Source organism: Pongo pygmaeus, chromosome 6 (genome assembly GCF_028885625.2).
Source record: "Pongo pygmaeus isolate AG05252 chromosome 6, NHGRI_mPonPyg2-v2.0_pri, whole genome shotgun sequence".
Lineage (NCBI taxonomy): Eukaryota > Metazoa > Chordata > Mammalia > Primates > Hominidae > Pongo > Pongo pygmaeus.
In genome coordinates, this window is record NC_072379.2 from 141287904 (window position 1) to 141305874 (window position 17971).

Here is a 17971-nt window from a genome sequence, read left to right on the forward strand (position 1 = left end):
ACAAAGAGACATAGATCCCTACACTATGATAGTGGGATTCTTCAACATTCCACTGACAGTATTATATCATTGAGGCAGAAAATTAACAAAGATATTTAGGACCTAAACTCAACATTGGACCAAATGGATCTGATAAACCTTCACAGAAGTCTCCACCCCACAAGAAGAGAATATACATTTTTCTCATTATCACATGGCACATGCTCTAAAATTGACCATGTAATTAGACATAAAATAATCCTCAACAAAAGAACCAAAATCATACATTAACACTCTTGGACCACAGTGAAATAGAAATAGAAGTCAACACAATGAAAATTCCTCAAAACAACACAATTACATGGAAATTAACATGCTGCTGAATGAGTTTTGAGTAAACAATGAAATTAAGGTGGAAATCAAGAAGTTCTTTGAAAATAGTGAGAACGAAGATACAACAAACCAGAATCTCTGGGACATAGCTAAGGCAGTGTTAAGAGGAAAATTCATAGCACTAAATGTCCACATCAAAAAGTTAGAAAGATATCAAATTAACAACCTAACTTCACAACTGAAAGAATTAGAGAGGGAAGAACAAATCAACCCCAAAGGAGGATAAGAAATAACACAAATAAGAGCTGAAATGAAGGAAATTAACAAATAAACCATTCAAAAGACCAAAGAATCCAGGAGTTAGTTTTTTTAAAAAATAACAATAATAAAATAGACCACTAGTTAGCTAATTAAGAGGAAAAAAGAGAAGATCCAAACAGACACAGTTAGAAATGATGAAGGGAATGTTACTACTGACCCCACAGAAATAAGAACAACCATCAGAAACCACTATGTACACCTCTACACACACAAACTAGAAAACCTAGAGGAGACAAATAAATTTTTGGATACAAACACCCTCCCTAGACTGAGCCAGAAAGAAACTGAATCCCTGAACAGACCGAACAGACCAATAATGAGCTCCAAAATTTCATCAGCAATAAATAGCCTACCAACCAATAAAAGCACAGGATCTGATGGATTCACAGCCAAATTCCACTATATGTACAAAGAAAAACTGGTACCATTCCTACAGAAACAATTCCAAAAAATTGAGGAGGAAGGACTTCTCTCCAACTCATTCTATGAGGCCAGCATCATCTTGATACCAAAACCTGGCAGAGAGACAAGGAAAAAGAAAACTTCAGGCCAATATCTTTGATGAATAGAGATGTAAAAGCCCTCAACAAAATACTTACAAACTGAATCCAGAAGCGCAACATAAAGCTAATCCACCATGATCAAATAGGCTTCATCCTTGGAATGCAAGGTTGGTTCAACATACAAAAATCAATAAATGTGACTCATCTCATAAACAGAACTAATGATAAAAATCACATGATTATCTCAATAAATGCAGAAAAGGCTTTTGATAAGATTCAACATTACTTCATGTTAAAAACTCTTAATAAACTAGGTATTGAAGGAACATAACTCAAAATAATATGAGCCATCTATGACAAAACCACAGCCAACATTATACTAAATAGGCAAAAGCTGGAAGCATTCCCCTTGAAAACTGGCACAAGACAAAGATGCCCTCTCTCACCGCTTCTATTCAACATAATATTAGAAGTCCTAGCCAGAGCAATCAAGCAAGAGAAAGAAATAAAAGGCAACCAAATAGGAAGAGAGGAAGTCAAACTATCTCTGTTTGCAGATGACATGATTATATGTCAAGAAAACCCCACAGTGTTGGCCCCCAAGCTCCTTCAGCTGATAAACAGCTTCATCAAAATTGCAGGATACAAAATCAATGTACAAAAATCACTAGCATTCCTATACACCAACAACAAACTGAGAGCCAATTAGAAAGGCAGTCCCATTCACAATTGCCATGCACAAACAAAAAAACCCCCAAAACCTAGGAATACAGCTAATCAGGGGGGTGAAAAATCTCCACACTGTGAATTACAAAACCCTGCTCAAAGAAATCAGACAAGACACAAACAAATGGAGAAACATCCCATGCTGACAGATAGGAAGAATCAATATCATTAAAATGGCTATACTTCCCAAAACAATTTATAGATTCAATGCTATTCCTGTCAAACTACCAATGACATTCTTCAGAGAACTAGAAAAAATATTTTAAAATTTATATGGAACCAAAAAAATAAGCCCAAATAGCCAAGGCAATGCTAAGCAAAAAGAACAAAGCTGAAGGAAGCAAGTTACCTGACTTCAAACTATACTACAAGAGCTACAGTGACTAAAACAGCATGGTACTGGTACAAAAACAGGCACATAGACCAATGGAACAGAATAGACAGCCTAGAAATAAGGCTGCACATCTGTGACATCTGATCTTTGACAAAGCTGGCAAAAACAAGCAATGGGACAGAGCCTCTCTATTCAATAAACAGTGCTGGGATAACTGGCTAGCCAATGGAGATTGAAACTGGACCCCTTCTTTACACCATGTACAAAAATCAACTCAATATGGTTAAAGACTAAAATGTAAAACCCAAAACTATAAAAACCCTGGAAGACAACCTAGGCAACACCATCCTGTACCTAGGAATGGGCAAAGATTTCATGACTGTATTAGTCAGTTTGCATGCTGCTGATAAAGACATACCCAAGACTTGGCAATTTACAAAAGAAAGAGATTTAACTGGACTCACAGTTCCATGTGGCTGGGGAAGCCTTACAATCATGGCAGAAGGCAAGGAAGAGAAAGTCACATCTTACATGATGGCAGCAGGCAAAGAGAGAGAGCTTATGCAGGGGAACTCCTCTTTATAAAGCCATCAGATCTTGTAAGACTTATTCAGTACCACAGAAAGAGCATGAGAAAGACTTGCAGCCATGATTCAGTTACTTACCACCGGGTCCCTCCCACCACGCATGGGAATTCAAGATGAGATTTGGGTGGGGACATAGCCAAACCATATTAATGACAAAGACACCAAAAGCAATCACAACAAAAGCAAAAGTTGACAAATGGGATCTAATTAAACTTAACAGTTTCTGCACAGCAAAAGAAACTATCAACAGAGTAAACAGACAACCTTCAGAATGGGAGAAAATTTTTACAAACTGACAAAGGTCTAATATCCAGCATCTATAAGGAACTTAAGCAAACTTACAAAAGGAAAACAAACGGCCCTATTAAAAAGTGGGCAAAGGACATGAAAAAACACTTCTCAAAAGAAGATATACATGTGGCCAACAAGCATATGAAAAAAAGCTCAATATGACTGATCATAAGATAAATGCAAATCAAAACCACAAGGAGATAGCATCTCATGCCACTCAGAATGGCTATTATTAAAAAGTCAGAAAGTAACAGAGGCTGGCGAGGTTGCAGAGAAAAGGGAACACTTATACACTGTTGGTGGGAGTGTAAATTAGTTCAACCATTGTTGAAAGCAGCACAGCAATCCCTCAAAGAGCTAAAAGCAGAACTACCATTCGACCCAGCAATCTCATTACTGGGTATATATCCAGAGGAATATAAAGCATTCTACCGTAAAGAGACATGCACACAAATGTTCATTGCAGCACTGCTCACAATAGCAAAGACATGGAATCAACCTACATGCCCATCAATGACACACTGGATAAAATAAATCTGGTACATATACCCCATAGAATGTTATGCATCCATAGAAAAGAATGACATCATGTCTTTTGTAGGAACGTGGATGGAGCTAGAGGCCATCATCAAATTAGCAAACTAACACAGGAAAGGAAAACCAAATACCACATGATCTCACATGTAAGTGAGAGCTGAATGATAAGAGCTTATGAACACAAGAAGGAAACAACAGACACCAAGGTCTACTTGAGAGGGGATGGTCAGAGAAGGGAGAGGAGCAGAAAAGATAACTATTGGGTACTGAGCTTAATACCTGGGTGATATAATAATATGTACAACAAACCCCATGACATGTGTTTATCTATGTAACAAATCTTTACATGTACCCCAAAACCTAAAATAAAACTTTTAAAAAAGCATAATTCAGTTTCCAAGAGATTTTTCCTGGATGTGAGATGATGTGGTGGTTTAGAAAGTACTCCTTTATTGTCTGGCTCTTTTCCCTACAAATGTAAATTCTAATTTGGTTCCTCTTAAGATATGAACTGGCATGATTTTGGAGAACAGGTTCTAAAAGTCAATAAATTTCCATCTGGCTCTCTTCTTCAAATATTCTTAGAGTACATCTGCTTTGCTATAAGTAAGCTGAAGGCATCCCATCTGGAGGCACATAGAGAAGCCATGCACAGGTGCTCAGGCCAAAAATCAAGCTGAAGTCCCAGCTGACAGCTAGTATCAGCCACCAGACCTATGAGTGAGGAAGTCTTTGAGATGGCTCCAAGCCCAGCCACCTGCTGCCTGCAAAGCATGAGAGATTCCCAGGAACGACTGCCTAGAGAAGCCCAGTCAAATCCTAAAGCCATGAGAAATAGTGATAACAAATGACTGACGTTGCTATATTCTGCTAAATTTGAGGTGGTTTTCTATGCAGTAATCAATAACCAGGACAGGAGTCAAATCATTTCCAACTCTACTCTGTTTTCTAATGGTGATAGGTGAAGCAAGTATTCCAAGAGGGCAATTCTGCCTGAGTGGTTCCGGGGTCCCTGTTGTGTCCTCTCAATCCTGAAGGACTCGAAAGAAATTTATCTAGGTCCATCAGTTTGCTCTAATTTCATGTTTAAGCCTCAATTCTGGGGAGTGGTGGCTTGATGGAGGGAGGGATCAAGATCATCCGGAGAAGGGTTTGGCGGGGCAGTTTTAAGTGAGCATGAGGTGTGACTCTTTCCACCTTTAGGACTAAAATAGAAAAAGGATTAGACAATGCTCCTATGAGAGAAGATGTTGGAATCTACAGTAGAAAAGATAAGAGTATGAGTGTTCATAATACACTGCCTGTAATTCTCATGGTAGCCTCTGAAGCTTGATCATAATGAGCTCTGATTATGACACATTTTGTAGCCATACGCCCTTGGGCAAGTTTCTTATCTCTGTCTTTATCAGTTTCCTTTCCTGTATAATGAAGAGCCCATTACACCGATTGTTTTTAGGAAAATGAAAAGAGCTAGTGTTTTTAAAGTGGCTTTGGACACTGCCTAACAAATAGTAAATGCTATTTAAATGTTGGATAAATAAAATAAAATAACTGTAACTTTAGGATTCCCATATTTTCCAGGCTTTCAGGGACAGTAATTTATCTTATGTCAAAATATTGCTGTGAAGTTCTTAAATCTTTATGATATTTTCTTGTTTCTTTCTTTTTTCTTTCTTTTTTTTTTTAGTTAACATGGTGAAGAGCGTGGGCTTTGGAGTTGGCCTGATAGGGTTCAGTTCCTATTGACTTACCAGCTGCCTTATCCTGAAAAGGACATTTAACTACCTTAAGCCTCAGTATTCTAAGCTATAAAATGGAAAGAAGATTAGTACTTACCTCTTAAGATAGTCATGAGGATTAAATATTATTTAAAAACACTTAAGCACAGTATATGACACACAGAAGATAATAAATGTGAGTTATCATCACTATTACCTTTTTCACCTCTGCAAAACTCCTGAGTACTAGAAAGGAGAAAACCTTCTGGATGCTCCTGGTTCACAGGATCGTGTGATTTGGCTCCAGCAGTGTCCTGGAACTGGGTCCCTCCTGAAGTCAGTGATTCAGAATTACTGGACTTCTTAGGTTTCAGCTCCTAGCTCAATACCCCTCTCTCTAAAGAGAAAACGTATTACCCCCTCCAGTTCTACTCTTGTTTCACTAGGGACATCTCGTGACTAGCATGAGGCTCAGAAAAGATGTGGAGGGATGAGAGGATGGAGCAGGTCAGTGCTGGGGAGCCTCCCAGCCTGACTGGATTGCACTCATTGTCTCATTGTCAGCTGGCTTTCTTCCTGCAGATTAGGGTGGATTAAGGGATTTTTGTAAGGTGAGAAAGATTAATACTAAATTTTATAAGCCAGAGATCCTGGAAATTTCATTAAAGACAAATGTTATCTTTGTTTTATAAAACCCAACACTTGTTTATCAAGAAAAATGCAGAAAAGGAACAACATAAATATGAAACAACAATAAAAACCTGCAACCCCTTTTAGAGTTGCTCGCATTGACATGTCAGGCACCACAAAATGATCTTTTTGCTTTACCCCATTCTTTATATTTTTTCCCTTGCCAAAAAAGTGAATAATTCTTCTTTTTTCTCTAGTGATTCTCCTGCCTCAGCCTCCTGAGTACCTGGACCTGCAAGCATGCACCACCACATCCCACTAATTATTGTTATTATTATTATTGTAGAGACAAAGCCTTGCTATGTTGTCCAGGCTGGTCTCAAACTCCTGGCTTCAAGAGATCCTCCTGCCTCAGCCTCCCAAAGTGCTGGGATTGCAGGCATGAGCCATTGCACCTGGCCAAAATTAATAGTTGTTTATACTAAAATTTCTTCTCTTTATATTGCTGATGTGGTTTGTATTTCCTGAATGAATCTGGAGTAATACAATGTCTGAGGAAAAATCTTTGGTGGAACCCAGAGCTATGGGAAGATAAATTTTCGATGGTGTGAAGACACTTTATTTCTAATATTTGGTAACTGCTATGACTGACAAAGAAATATACCTTCCCCATCCTGCCTCATTCTTGTTACCCAGATGTGGATCGTCTTTTGCCCAAAGCCAGTGTTAAAGCTCATCTAACTACTATTTTATTCCATTCTCCAAATCAGATTCAAAACTAAAATACAGTAGCAAAAATAAAAATTGTTCTGGACACTACACAGGAAACACAAGAAAAGAATTTGTACACAAGAAAAGAATTTGTATTATATTACCACACAGCATAATTTTCTAAAGATCTATTTTAGTTATTTTTATTCTTTTTTGAAATTCCTTCCTAAGTCTTATCCTAACTTACCTCTTTTCTTCTACGTCTCTAATGTCTCTCTCTCTCTCTCTCTTTTTTAAAAGATTATTGTCTTCTCCATTAGATCCAGCCTTCAGTTTGCATATCCCACTCAGTAGAACATGGCAGCTAGCCGTCCCGTGGGAGGGTGTAACTCTCCCATCCCATGAGGCTTATGAAGTTATTGATTGAAGAAAAATGTAGCTGATTTGGGTTGAAAGAAAGGGGTTAAATTACATAGCTAAAAAAAAGAATAAAATATTTTGTTATGCCTTTTTCTCAAATGAAATGAGAGATTTTGTCTTTTTTTGGTAAACACATGTAAAACAATGTAATAATGTGGAGACCATGCTAAGCTACAGTGAAGAAAATTTATTTTTCCTAGACATGGCAGTAAATGGAAATTTCTTTTTCGAGGGCAAAATAATCCTAGTAGTTAAACAGGAAGAAGAAAATGAAAAGGACTTCAGAGGATTAAGGAGGGAGTTACTGATTTCAAAACTGCTGTTTCTGAGTTCAAAGTGTTGATCATCAAAAACGGAAAATGTGATTTTGAAGTGAGGAAACCCCAAAAGAAAGTTATATGATAATTCAATGGTGAGAGTGACATCGGAGCAGTGTCTGTAATTCTGTATGATGCTCCTTGGAAAAGAAAATGGAGGAAGAGGTCCTGTGGGAGAGGCAGTTATGTGTAAAGAAAGTTTAGAGGCTTGGAGAGGCGTTTCTCAGAAATCTGCCCAGCCTTTCCATTCTACATGCAATAGAGAGAAATGCAGTGGGGTGATGAGGGAAGCTTCTAACACGCCAGGACAACAATCCAGTGACTCCCAGGGAAGCATAATCTTTTCTCTTATAATTTTTTTAACTGTAGATATAGTACATGAGTGGTATGAGAAATTACCACAACACAAAATTGTGTGAACTGTGAAAGTTCCCCTTACGAATGAAGACAAAATTAATTTTCCAACAGTTCTTCAGATCATATGGCCTTATTTTCTGTTTGGAAAACAGGGTGCTCTACTGCTATCAGATCTTTGAGCCAGAAGCTGACCTTGGAGGAAACCTGTGGCCTTTCACTTCATGGGTCCCTCCAAGTCTAACAAGAGTCTCAGAGGCAGAGCTGGCAAGGGCTAAGAACACTGCAAATAGAAATGGACCACAAAAATAGAAAAGTCATTTAAAAAATGAACTTGGATTATGCACATTGATGTGTCCTTAAAAATAAACTCCGTTAAGTAATGAAGGCTTTGCATGGGGACTGTGTACATAAAATCACAGTAGACTGTTGAGGTCATGTTAGAGCGCTTATATAACTCTCAGGTAAGTTTTGATGAAGGAATTTGTGCCTCACAGTGAGAAGATGAGATCAGTTAGTAAAAGAGAAAATGAGTTGATTTATTCTGTAGAAGCTGGGAACTTATTTTAAAAAATGGAGAAACAAAGAAATTATTGAAAACTATGATTTCTTCAAGAGGTCTGGAAATCCTATAGTTTAGACGGCATACAAATAAAAAGTGGTTAGACTGAGCTAGTCAGAATAAATGAGTATCTCTAAGACTAAGACTTTTGTATTTGTGCCCCGTCAACAAATTGACATTTTAAACTGACTTTTCAAAGTGAGACTAAATAATATGAAGATAGAAAATATTTTATTTTTTAAAGACCTTTTAAAATTTGATTTCAAAACTAAAGTCACTTTCCATGAAAGATAAATAGTGGTGTTACAGCAAAATAATAAATTCAAAAAGATTTATAGAGAAAAAGAGATAATTTATTTATAGAGATAAATTTGGTAATTTATCTTATTAAAACCAATGTTCTTATATAAATATTCTTGAAGCCCTCCCTACTCCTAAGCTTCCATTTGTGAATTTTTTAAAGACTTTATTAGTCAGATATTCTGTTCCTTGCAACTTCCTAAGAGATGTGTTCACATTTGTACCTTTTTTTTTTACAACTTAAATGCTTATTTTATTAGGGTGAATTTATAAAAGCTAAGTTGTTGGTTAAAATGGCATATGACATATAGAGTTTAATAAAAATTCACAAATTGTAAAGCGTTAAACAAGAATATGAAAATGGCAAGAATAAGTACTACACAAACACTATTGGATAACATAAAGGATTAATAATTTGTTTGCCCTTTTCTTTTCTCTGGACCTGCCCTGATCTGTCATCTTTTGTGTATCTCACACTTCCCATCAAGTCTTGGAACCTTCCCTCTATCTGGGGTGGGAAAGTGAATAGGTAGGTATTGATGGTAGTAATTAAGTGAAGCAGAAAAGTATTTCAGAGGGAACAGGGAAAACTTAATCTCATTTTGTTCAAGGCAGAAGCCCAAGATGTTTAGTTGGGATAGATCTAAGGCTACCTATTTACACAAAGAGAGCTATATATGAAATTAATTTAGATTATACACAAACATAACAACAATTCAATGAGAACAAAGGAAATAAGACAGGAAAGGTTAGTTGTGATCAAATATTTGAGAATGTTGAATGCAAGTCTAAGCAGTTTTGGCTGCATTTTAGGGGCAGTGATAAGGCAGTATTAAGAACTCAGCTTTTCTCTACAAATGTGCCATCCATACTTACAAAAGGAGAGAAAATTGCTAATGGGCACATATATCTTTCAGTACTCTCCTCCCCTGAAATATTTATTATGGACTGCATGTTTGTGCCCCGCCTCCCAAATTCATATATTAAAAATTTAACCTCCAGTGGGATGGTGTTGAGGTGGAGTCTTTGGGAGGTAATTAGGTTTATATAAGGTCTAGAGGGTGGTGCCCCCATGATGGGATTAATGTACTAATTTGTAAGAAGAGAAAAAGGACTAGAACTGGCTCTCTTGGCCATGAGTGGATGCAACAAGAAGATGGCCATTAAGAAACGTGGAAGCTATCCTCACCAGACACCAGACTACCTGGTGTCTCGATCTTTGACTTCACTGCCTCCACTGCAAGAAATAAGTGTCTGTTGTGCAAGCCACCCGGTCTGTGATATTTTTGTTATGGCTGACTGAGCTACCTAAGACAGTACCCTTCCTTCACCTTATCACTGAACCGCAAATACACTCCCATTTCCAACTGCCTGCACCTGTACCGTTCCGTTTTCTGATCCCAGTGTGTGTTTTCCTTTGTCTCATTCCAGATAACCATGAGAATCATGTGCAGGGTCTTCTGCTCCAAGCCCTCCTTTCAATGATGCACAGAACAATGAAGATTTGAGGGATGACTCGTGGAAGAACAAAAGCCAGAGTCTGTGATGCACTCTCCAAACAGGACTGAAGAGAACAGATAATACATCTGTAGCCATTTATGACCTCAAGGCACCATATCTATTTTCTGCAAACTTATCTGAATTTGTACCTTTTTGTTTTTGTTTGTAGTTTGAATTAGTACATCATCTGGGCTGGGATCTGGGGGAACTTGTAGTGAAAAAGGGGCACAGATTGTCTCCAGAGACCAGGCCTGCTATAGCAAATTTCTAGTTGGAAAACAAGAAAGATCTTGGAGGAAAGGAATATACAGGTAGGTGAAGCCTTGGAAAACACAGGAAACCTGTGAATTTTAAATATTTCTGCATCTAGAGGTTTCTGTTACCTAGCCTCCCAGAGTTTCGGATAGATTGAAGAAAAAGGAAAGAAAGACCATTCTGTTCTATCAGCAGCAATCCACTGGGATTGCCCACTTGGGCTTTATCTTAGCTTTACTGTGAATTATTTTGGGCAATTAATTTTAATTTTCTGCATTTTTGTGTCATTATATCTTGTAAGGTATGAACGCATGATAGATCATAAAAGTCCATGTTTTCAATTAATTGATTTTTATTTTTAGAGATAGGGTCTTGTGTCTCCTAGGCTGAAGTGCAGTGGTACAATCAAAGCTCACTGCAGCCTCAAACTCCTGGGCTCAAGTAATCTTCTCACCTTAGCCTTTCAAGTAGCTGGAACTACAGGCATGTACCACCATGCCCAGATAATTTTTTAATTTTCTGTAGAGGCAGTGTTGTCCAGGCTGGTCTCTAACTTTTGCCCAGGCTGATCTCAAACTTCTGACCTCAAGTGATCCTCCCAACTTGGCTTCTCAAAGAGTTTGGATTACAGGCATGAACCACCATACCTGGCCCCAGAAATGCACGTTAAAATATATACTGTAGCCAAATCTTAAAGAAAAATTTATCTGACATATTTTTAAAGTTCTTGATTTTGTAAAAAAACAAAATGTGGTGGTAACAGTGACCTCTAAACTTGTTCACCTTTTTATTCTCAGTGTATCACATACAGTTTGGCATATAGTTGGTGATCAGTAAACTTATATGGATTAGGTTGAATTAATGACTAAATAACTGTATTAGTCCATTCTCATACTGCTATAAAGACATACCTGCAACTGAGTAATTTATAAAGAAAAGAAGTTTAGGCAGCTCATGGTTCTGCAGGCTGTACAGGCTTCTGCTTCTTGGGAGGCCTCAAGAAACTTCTAATCATGGTAGAAGGGAAAGCAAACACATCTTCACGTGGATGGCAGGATTAGGGGGGTGCTACCCACTTGAAACAAGCAGGTTTTGGGAGAACTCTATCACAAGAACAGCAAGGGGGAAGCCTGCCCCCACGATTCAATCACCTCCCACCAGGCCCCACCTCCAACACTGGGAATTACAATTCGACATGAGATTTGGGTGGGGACACTGAGCCAAACCATATCAATAACCTTTCACATTTTCTCAATATAATAGTTTGACTCTATGTCCACCTTCTTAACAACTAGTTTCAAGAGAAAGTTAATCAATGCCGACAGGGACCATTCTTGGAAAGACGTGGTACAAGACAGTATATTTTTATTTAGATACTGTTTTTTGGCATAGAAAGAAGGTAAAGTTGATGAATAGGATATGGAACATGAAGAGATAAAGGTGTTTAGTTGGCAGCAATGGTCTGCTGAATCCATTTCACGTAGTTGCAAACTTTAGTGTAGACTCCAGGTTTGTTCTTCTGAGTACAATCATAGCCCCAGGAGACAATGCCCTGGAGTTCTCCGTTGCAGACCACAGGGCAACCAGAGTCACCCTGGGCAAAAAGGAAGGGATATTCAGGGCTATTATTTATGCCCAGATGGGAGAATGGGCCATAAGATGTTCTTCCATTGTGCTGGGGCTGATGTCCCACACTGCTGATCCACCATGAAGCACTTTCTCTTCCTCTTGAAACCCTCCAACCCTCAATCTACTTACTATGTCAGTAGTTAGTCTTCCTTATACCTTATTTGAGCTCCTTCTCTTCCCTCGGTAGGCCATTGGGCCAAGAGGAGGTGAGGATTATGGAGGTTTCATGCTGCTTAACTAGCTCTGCTCTTTCCACTAGAGTTCCTTTCCACAGTTTACCTCCTCAGAAGGGCACTTGGAAGTACTATTTGCACACCATCTTCTGTGCATCTTTTAACTCTTAAACCTAGACATTAATACAATAAAAATAAAATATTTAATTTGTCCCAAGGCTATCCCTCAACTCTCACAATCAGTTACAGGGGCAGTTTTACAATCCTCTGTGTTTCTGAAAAGGGGAATTATGGCAGAGAAGACTAAGAATGAGCTGGAATTGAGAAGCAGTACAAAGAAACTAACCTGGCAAGAGTCCTTTCCACCCTCCAGGAATCCCAGACATATCATGTTTGTAGTAATCTTGCCTGGGTAGGCTGTGCGGCAAGCAGTGTTAGAGAGAATGGGAGCCTTCAGACACTGCAGGAGATCAGGGTAGTTGGCTGTGGAGTGGAAGAGTAAAAAATGCAAGATTACTCATGAGGGTTCCAAAAATTTCTTTCTCAATACATCTCCCCTCTTCCCCAATACTCTCACCCTTTCTTTCAATTAGCCAATGACTTCTCATTTGAGAGAACAATATTTTTTTTTTCTAGAAGCTTTGCCAAATACTTCTAATCAATGAATTGTTCTTTCTCTGACACTAGCATTGGTGACCACAAATCTCACATCTAGTGACTTTATTTCTCAAGCAGATATATGCTCCAGGCAAGACCAAATCCCTGAGTCTTTGTTTTGTTTACCTCCTCAGTTTATAGTTCTCTGCCCATCACTAATCACACTTCAGTTAAATACCCTGATATCTTCATAGTACTTCATTATTGTGTCTTCTGCATGGTTCCAGCAAAGGAATCTTCTTCATTTCAATTATTAATAGTATATTTCTGAGATTCCATATATCCAAAAACTATGCTCTGGGAACTTAGCCTTAAGTGAGTTTGGACTAGCTAACTTTCCACATGTCTTTCAGCTCTAAAATGGTCATATTTGGTATTTCTGTTTCATGCGACACTTACTGCCACTGCTCAGGGTGTTGCCCCAGCCAGAGATGAGGCACTGAGTACCAGCCGCTGCACAGGATCTTGGCAGAGAGATGGTGGCCACTTGAGAGTTGATGGTGGCGGCTGAGCTCAGCTTAATCAGCATGATGTCATTATCAATGGTGGCTGAGTTATACTTCGTGTGGCAAATAATCTTGGCTGCATTTATGAATTGTTCATTGCCTTCATAGACCTTAATGTTGTATTCTCCAAGACGCACTTGGATTCGGCTGGATGAAAAGGTATAAGAGGTTCCTAAGTATCTAGCTTGAGCTATTTCCACTCCTCCTGACCCCCCATTTATGAGGATAAACACAGACACCATCCTTTTCAAGCAATCAGTCATACAGTAATTGTGCACTTAAGGTAGCATTCTGCACCACCACACGGTACAGGTTACAGTTTTCCTTAGGGAAATGTCACTGCAAGTGCAGACTCACTGCCCGCCATCTTGTTAGAATAGTAAGGAATGGGAATGAGAACTCAAGGACTTGAATAAAACAGCTGGAGATAAAAAGGAAGTTGGTGGAGACTGATCAGCACTTGCCATTTCTCTCTGCTTGGGATCACCAGTTATCACAGGGAATGAAGCAGGAGTCAGAGAAATGGCAGAATGTTAAGGGAACAGAATGAATCATGCATATTTTTAATGTTGCACTGTAAATTCTCTGTATTTTATTACCTCCATGTACAGTTTATACTGGCTGAGCTATAGTAATTAGCACTATGTCCTGATTCATGTCATAAGCTATTTCTAGGGATAGTTCATCACTCACTATTTCCCTTCCGTATCTTGAATACCGTCATTTGGGAAGACATCAGGGAACCCTGAAGGGTACCTCTCCATGCAAAAGCCCCTTTATACATCAGATAATGCCGAGAAAATAAAAAGTCTCTGGAGGTCTGAATGCCTCACCCTCAAGCACAACTCTGCAGTTTACTCTGGATTGTGTTTTGTCAGGGATAGAGGATTAATTAATCTTAGTGCATAAGAAAGTGAGTATCAATGACTTACGACTTGTAGCAGTGAGCCGCGGACACCACCCATTTGTTATTGATGAGGGAGCTGCCACAGAAGTGATAGCCAGCATTCAGGGACACCTGATAGGGGACAGAATTCCTCTGACAGATGTAGCCCCCAATGATTTTGTCATCATCATCACTAGTGGGGAAAGCGGCTGACAGAGGAAACTTGGGAACTATCAGTTAAACAGATCCATCTTAAAGTTTCTACAATACCATGAAGTTTTCTCAGATTTACCAAAGGAGCAGAACGTTCTTTTGTCTCACATAATCAGGAAATGGTGGCTTTAAGGTAATTTGGGGGGAAAATTTATTATCCCATACCTTTAAATTGTACCCCACTTATAACATTATAACTATCTATTTTTTAATTTATGCTTTAACTTTGATAAATGCATTCTTTTTTTAATATATGTAACTATTCAGACACACACACACACGCGCACGCACACACACACACACTCAAAGATCAGAAACTCTTGACACAGTAAATGTCCTTAATATCACTTCCTGAAGACACAAGGAAACTTTTTTCACAGAACTCTGCTCCGCAGCCATACAATTAGGTGTAATGCTTTTCAGTAGTCACGCTGCTGTTGGTTTCTGGTCGTTGGTGGGATGTTGGTATGGGAGAGAGAGCCCCATACGATAACAGAAAGGAAGCTTTAAAAAGGCACCTGAGGCTGGGCGCGGTGGCTCACGCCTGTAATCCCAGCACTTTGGGAGGCCGAGGCGGGTAGATCACGAGGTCAGGAGATTGAGACCATCCTGGCTAACACGGTGAAACCTTGTCTCTACTAAAAATACAAAATATTAGCTGGGCGTGGTGGCGGGCGCCTGTAGTCCCAGCTACTCGAGAGGCTGAGGCAGGAGAATGGCGTGAACCCGGGAGGTGGAGCTTGCAGTGAGCCAAGATGGCGCCACCGCACTCCAGCCTGGGCGACAGGGCAAGACTCTGTCTCATAAAAAAACAAAAAAAACTAAGGCACCTGAGAATTTTCTGGTCTGGAAGGAAATTAGAGATTTATACTTTTGCTCTCCTAATTTTTCTTCTTGATTCCAGTCTAGAATTTTTATTAAAATCATTTTACAGAGCATTATAGGATGACCCTCTTTTCCTCTTATCCCAATTATCTTTCCAACACTTATGAATTTATTCAGCTTTTAAAGTCTAGCCCACTTTATATCCTGTAGCTCCAAAAGTTTGTGATTATATTTTATGAGCCCGATTGTTCAGATATTTTTAATAGTTTTAGGAAAGAAGTTAGCAGGTGTGTAGACAGATGCATTGAATTTATACCTGCCTAACTTGAGAAAATTTAGTATTAAGTTTTTGTCTTATAAAATTTAGTAGTATAAAAGGAAAACTCATCATTTTTCTATTATATTCATGATGAAATGACATGTTACTTTACACCAGAGAGACATCCATGGCAAAAATATCGTAAAACACAGCCCATAACTTTTATTCATGAGAAAGAAAATTGCTTTTCCCTTTGGCTTTATATCACTAGCCCTTTAGTGTGGAGAAGATGCAGGCTCTGACACCTGCAGCCTCTGTAAGAGCACATGATTAGTTTCAATTATTAACTCCAAATTCTTGGAAAGATCGGGATAAGCGCCTCCTTAATCTGGGCTATCTTTTCCTTTTCTCTCTTTCTTCTTTAATATTACCCAGAAGTTGAGAGCAAGTCCTGTGTCTTTATATCTTCTACCCCGAACACTTTTGCTCACTGGGATCTTCCTCCAACAAGTGAAATTTAATTATCCACAAACATATGTATTTTGCACTGTTGTTTCAATATTTTAAGCTTCTTGAATACAGAGACCAGATTCAACATTCATTGTTGTCTTCCAGAGTATAAAATACAAACTTAAGCTTATGTTCGACATCCGCTGACTCACTCATTAAAAGAGACTCACTAGCAGCTCCCAGGAGAGCAAGGAAGATGGAGGTCTTCATGGTTGCTCACTTCACCTGGACTTGGAAATAGGATGACAGCTTTTCTTCCACAGCTATTTATACCAACAGACTTGTCTTGACATTCATGGCCACAGGGGCCAGAAAAGTGATTTCGCTGTAAACTCACAAATCTAAATCTAAATTCTGTGACAGATGCAAGATAACTCAACATAAATTTTAAACATTAACATTTGCCTACTTTTCTAGAGGGTCATGGGACTGAAAGTAATAAACCCACCTGGTAGAAACTGTGCCCCATAATAGGTAAGTAAGGTGGAGTAAGGTCACAGGACAGAGTTACAGGTGTCCAGATTCCCAGATAAAAAATCTTAAGTAGTTGGGCATCTCAACTATATATGTTTATTCTAAGAACGACTGCACTTTTGAAGTTTCATAATGTAGACTCTTTTACAATTATATACTTTGTCTTATGACTGCTCTGGTCTTATATATCCATGTTAGCTTTCCTCTTTTTTAAATTTCAACTCTTATTACAAATTAAAGGGTACATATGCAGGTTTTTTGCATAAGTAAATTACGTGACACCCAGGCTTGGGGTCCCAACAACCTCATCACCCAGGCAGTAAGCATAGTACCCAACAGGTGGTACTTCACCTTCTCATTGTTAAAGGAACAGCTTGTTTCCCTAAGAAAAAGAAGATTGATATTAATTGAACTTAGAGAAAAAGAGGAAAGTTAAAAAATGCTAATAACTTATAATTATCTTGAGATTATAATTATCTTGAGCTTACTGTACTTATTCTAAGTACTTATTGAGTAAGTCAGTAAATACATAGAATACTGACATACACGTATGTCAGGGATATTTTAAGTATTTGCCTATATTAATTTAGTCATCTTCACAACAACCATATAAGATACCTATTATAATTCCCACTTTACAGATGTGAAAACTAAGGCACCCAAAACTGTAGGGGATTTGACCAAAATCACATAGCAAATACATGGTAACATCAGCATTCCAACCCAGAAAAATCTTCCTTCAGAGTCTGTGGTCCTGACCACTATGAAACACTTCTCTCAGTAAGTTCACCAAAATCTGGATGTCAAGATAATGCAAAATTCTTGGACAATGATAACACAACTGAAATTTATAAAGTATTTACTATGTGTCCAGCACTGTGGAAGTGGATTACGTGCATCAACTCATTCAATCTTCACAAGCAGCACCATAAGTGTTAAACTACAAAGTTCACCATTTAAGAGATGTGGAGAAAGAGGCTAAAAGAAGTCAAGTGAGTATATCAAAGTTTCATAGCTGTTAAGTGGCCAATCTATGGTTAAAACTTAAGCAGCCTCACTTCAGGGTTCATGCCCTCAACAGTGATGCTGTGAATATAATAAGAGAGAACAAGGCCGGGCGCAGTGGCTCAAGCCTATAATCTCAGCACTTTGGGAGGCCGAGGTGGGCAGATCACGAGGTCAGGAGATCAAGACCATCCTGGCCAACATGGTGAAACCCCGTCTCTACTAAAATACAAAAAAAAAAAAAAAAAAATAGCCAGGCATGGTGGTGGGCACCTGTAGTCCCAGCTAATCAGAAGGCTGAGGCAGGGGAATCGCTTGAACCTGGGGAGTGGAGGTTGCAGTGAGCCGAGATCACGCCACTGCACTCCAGCCTGGCAACAGAGCAAGACTCTGTCTCAAAAAATAAAATAAAATAAAATAAGGAAGAACAGTTTGAACTCTACAAAACTAATGGCT

At 38.7% G+C, this 17971-nt stretch overlaps 1 protein-coding gene across 1 annotated transcript; it reads right to left on the reverse strand.

The window, feature by feature from the left end:
- Window positions 1–11822: 11822 nt before the first annotated feature.
- Window positions 11823–16246, reverse strand: LOC129040060 (trypsin-like). Its single transcript, XM_054493943.1, has 5 exons — window positions 16207–16246; window positions 14276–14438; window positions 13237–13490; window positions 12527–12663; window positions 11823–11972 (listed from the first exon to the last, which is right to left on the reverse strand). Exons 1-5 carry the CDS (start codon window positions 16244–16246, stop codon window positions 11823–11825), a joined length of 744 nt encoding a protein of 247 aa, XP_054349918.1.
- Window positions 16247–17971: the final 1725 nt, after the last annotated feature.

Bases quoted from the DNA above. Each gene is read 5' to 3' on its own strand.
- LOC129040060 (XM_054493943.1), bottom strand. From the start codon at position 16,246: ATGAAGACCTCCATCTTCCTTGCTCTCCTGGGAGCTGCTA. The intron at 13,491-14,275 runs GTAAGTCATTGA...CTTTTCATCCAG, and splicing joins GCGGCTCACTGCTACAAGTC to CCGAATCCAAGTGCGTCTTG. The intron at 11,973-12,526 runs GTTAGTTTCTTT...CTTTTTGCCCAG, and splicing joins GTGGAAAGGACTCTTGCCAG to GGTGACTCTGGTTGCCCTGT.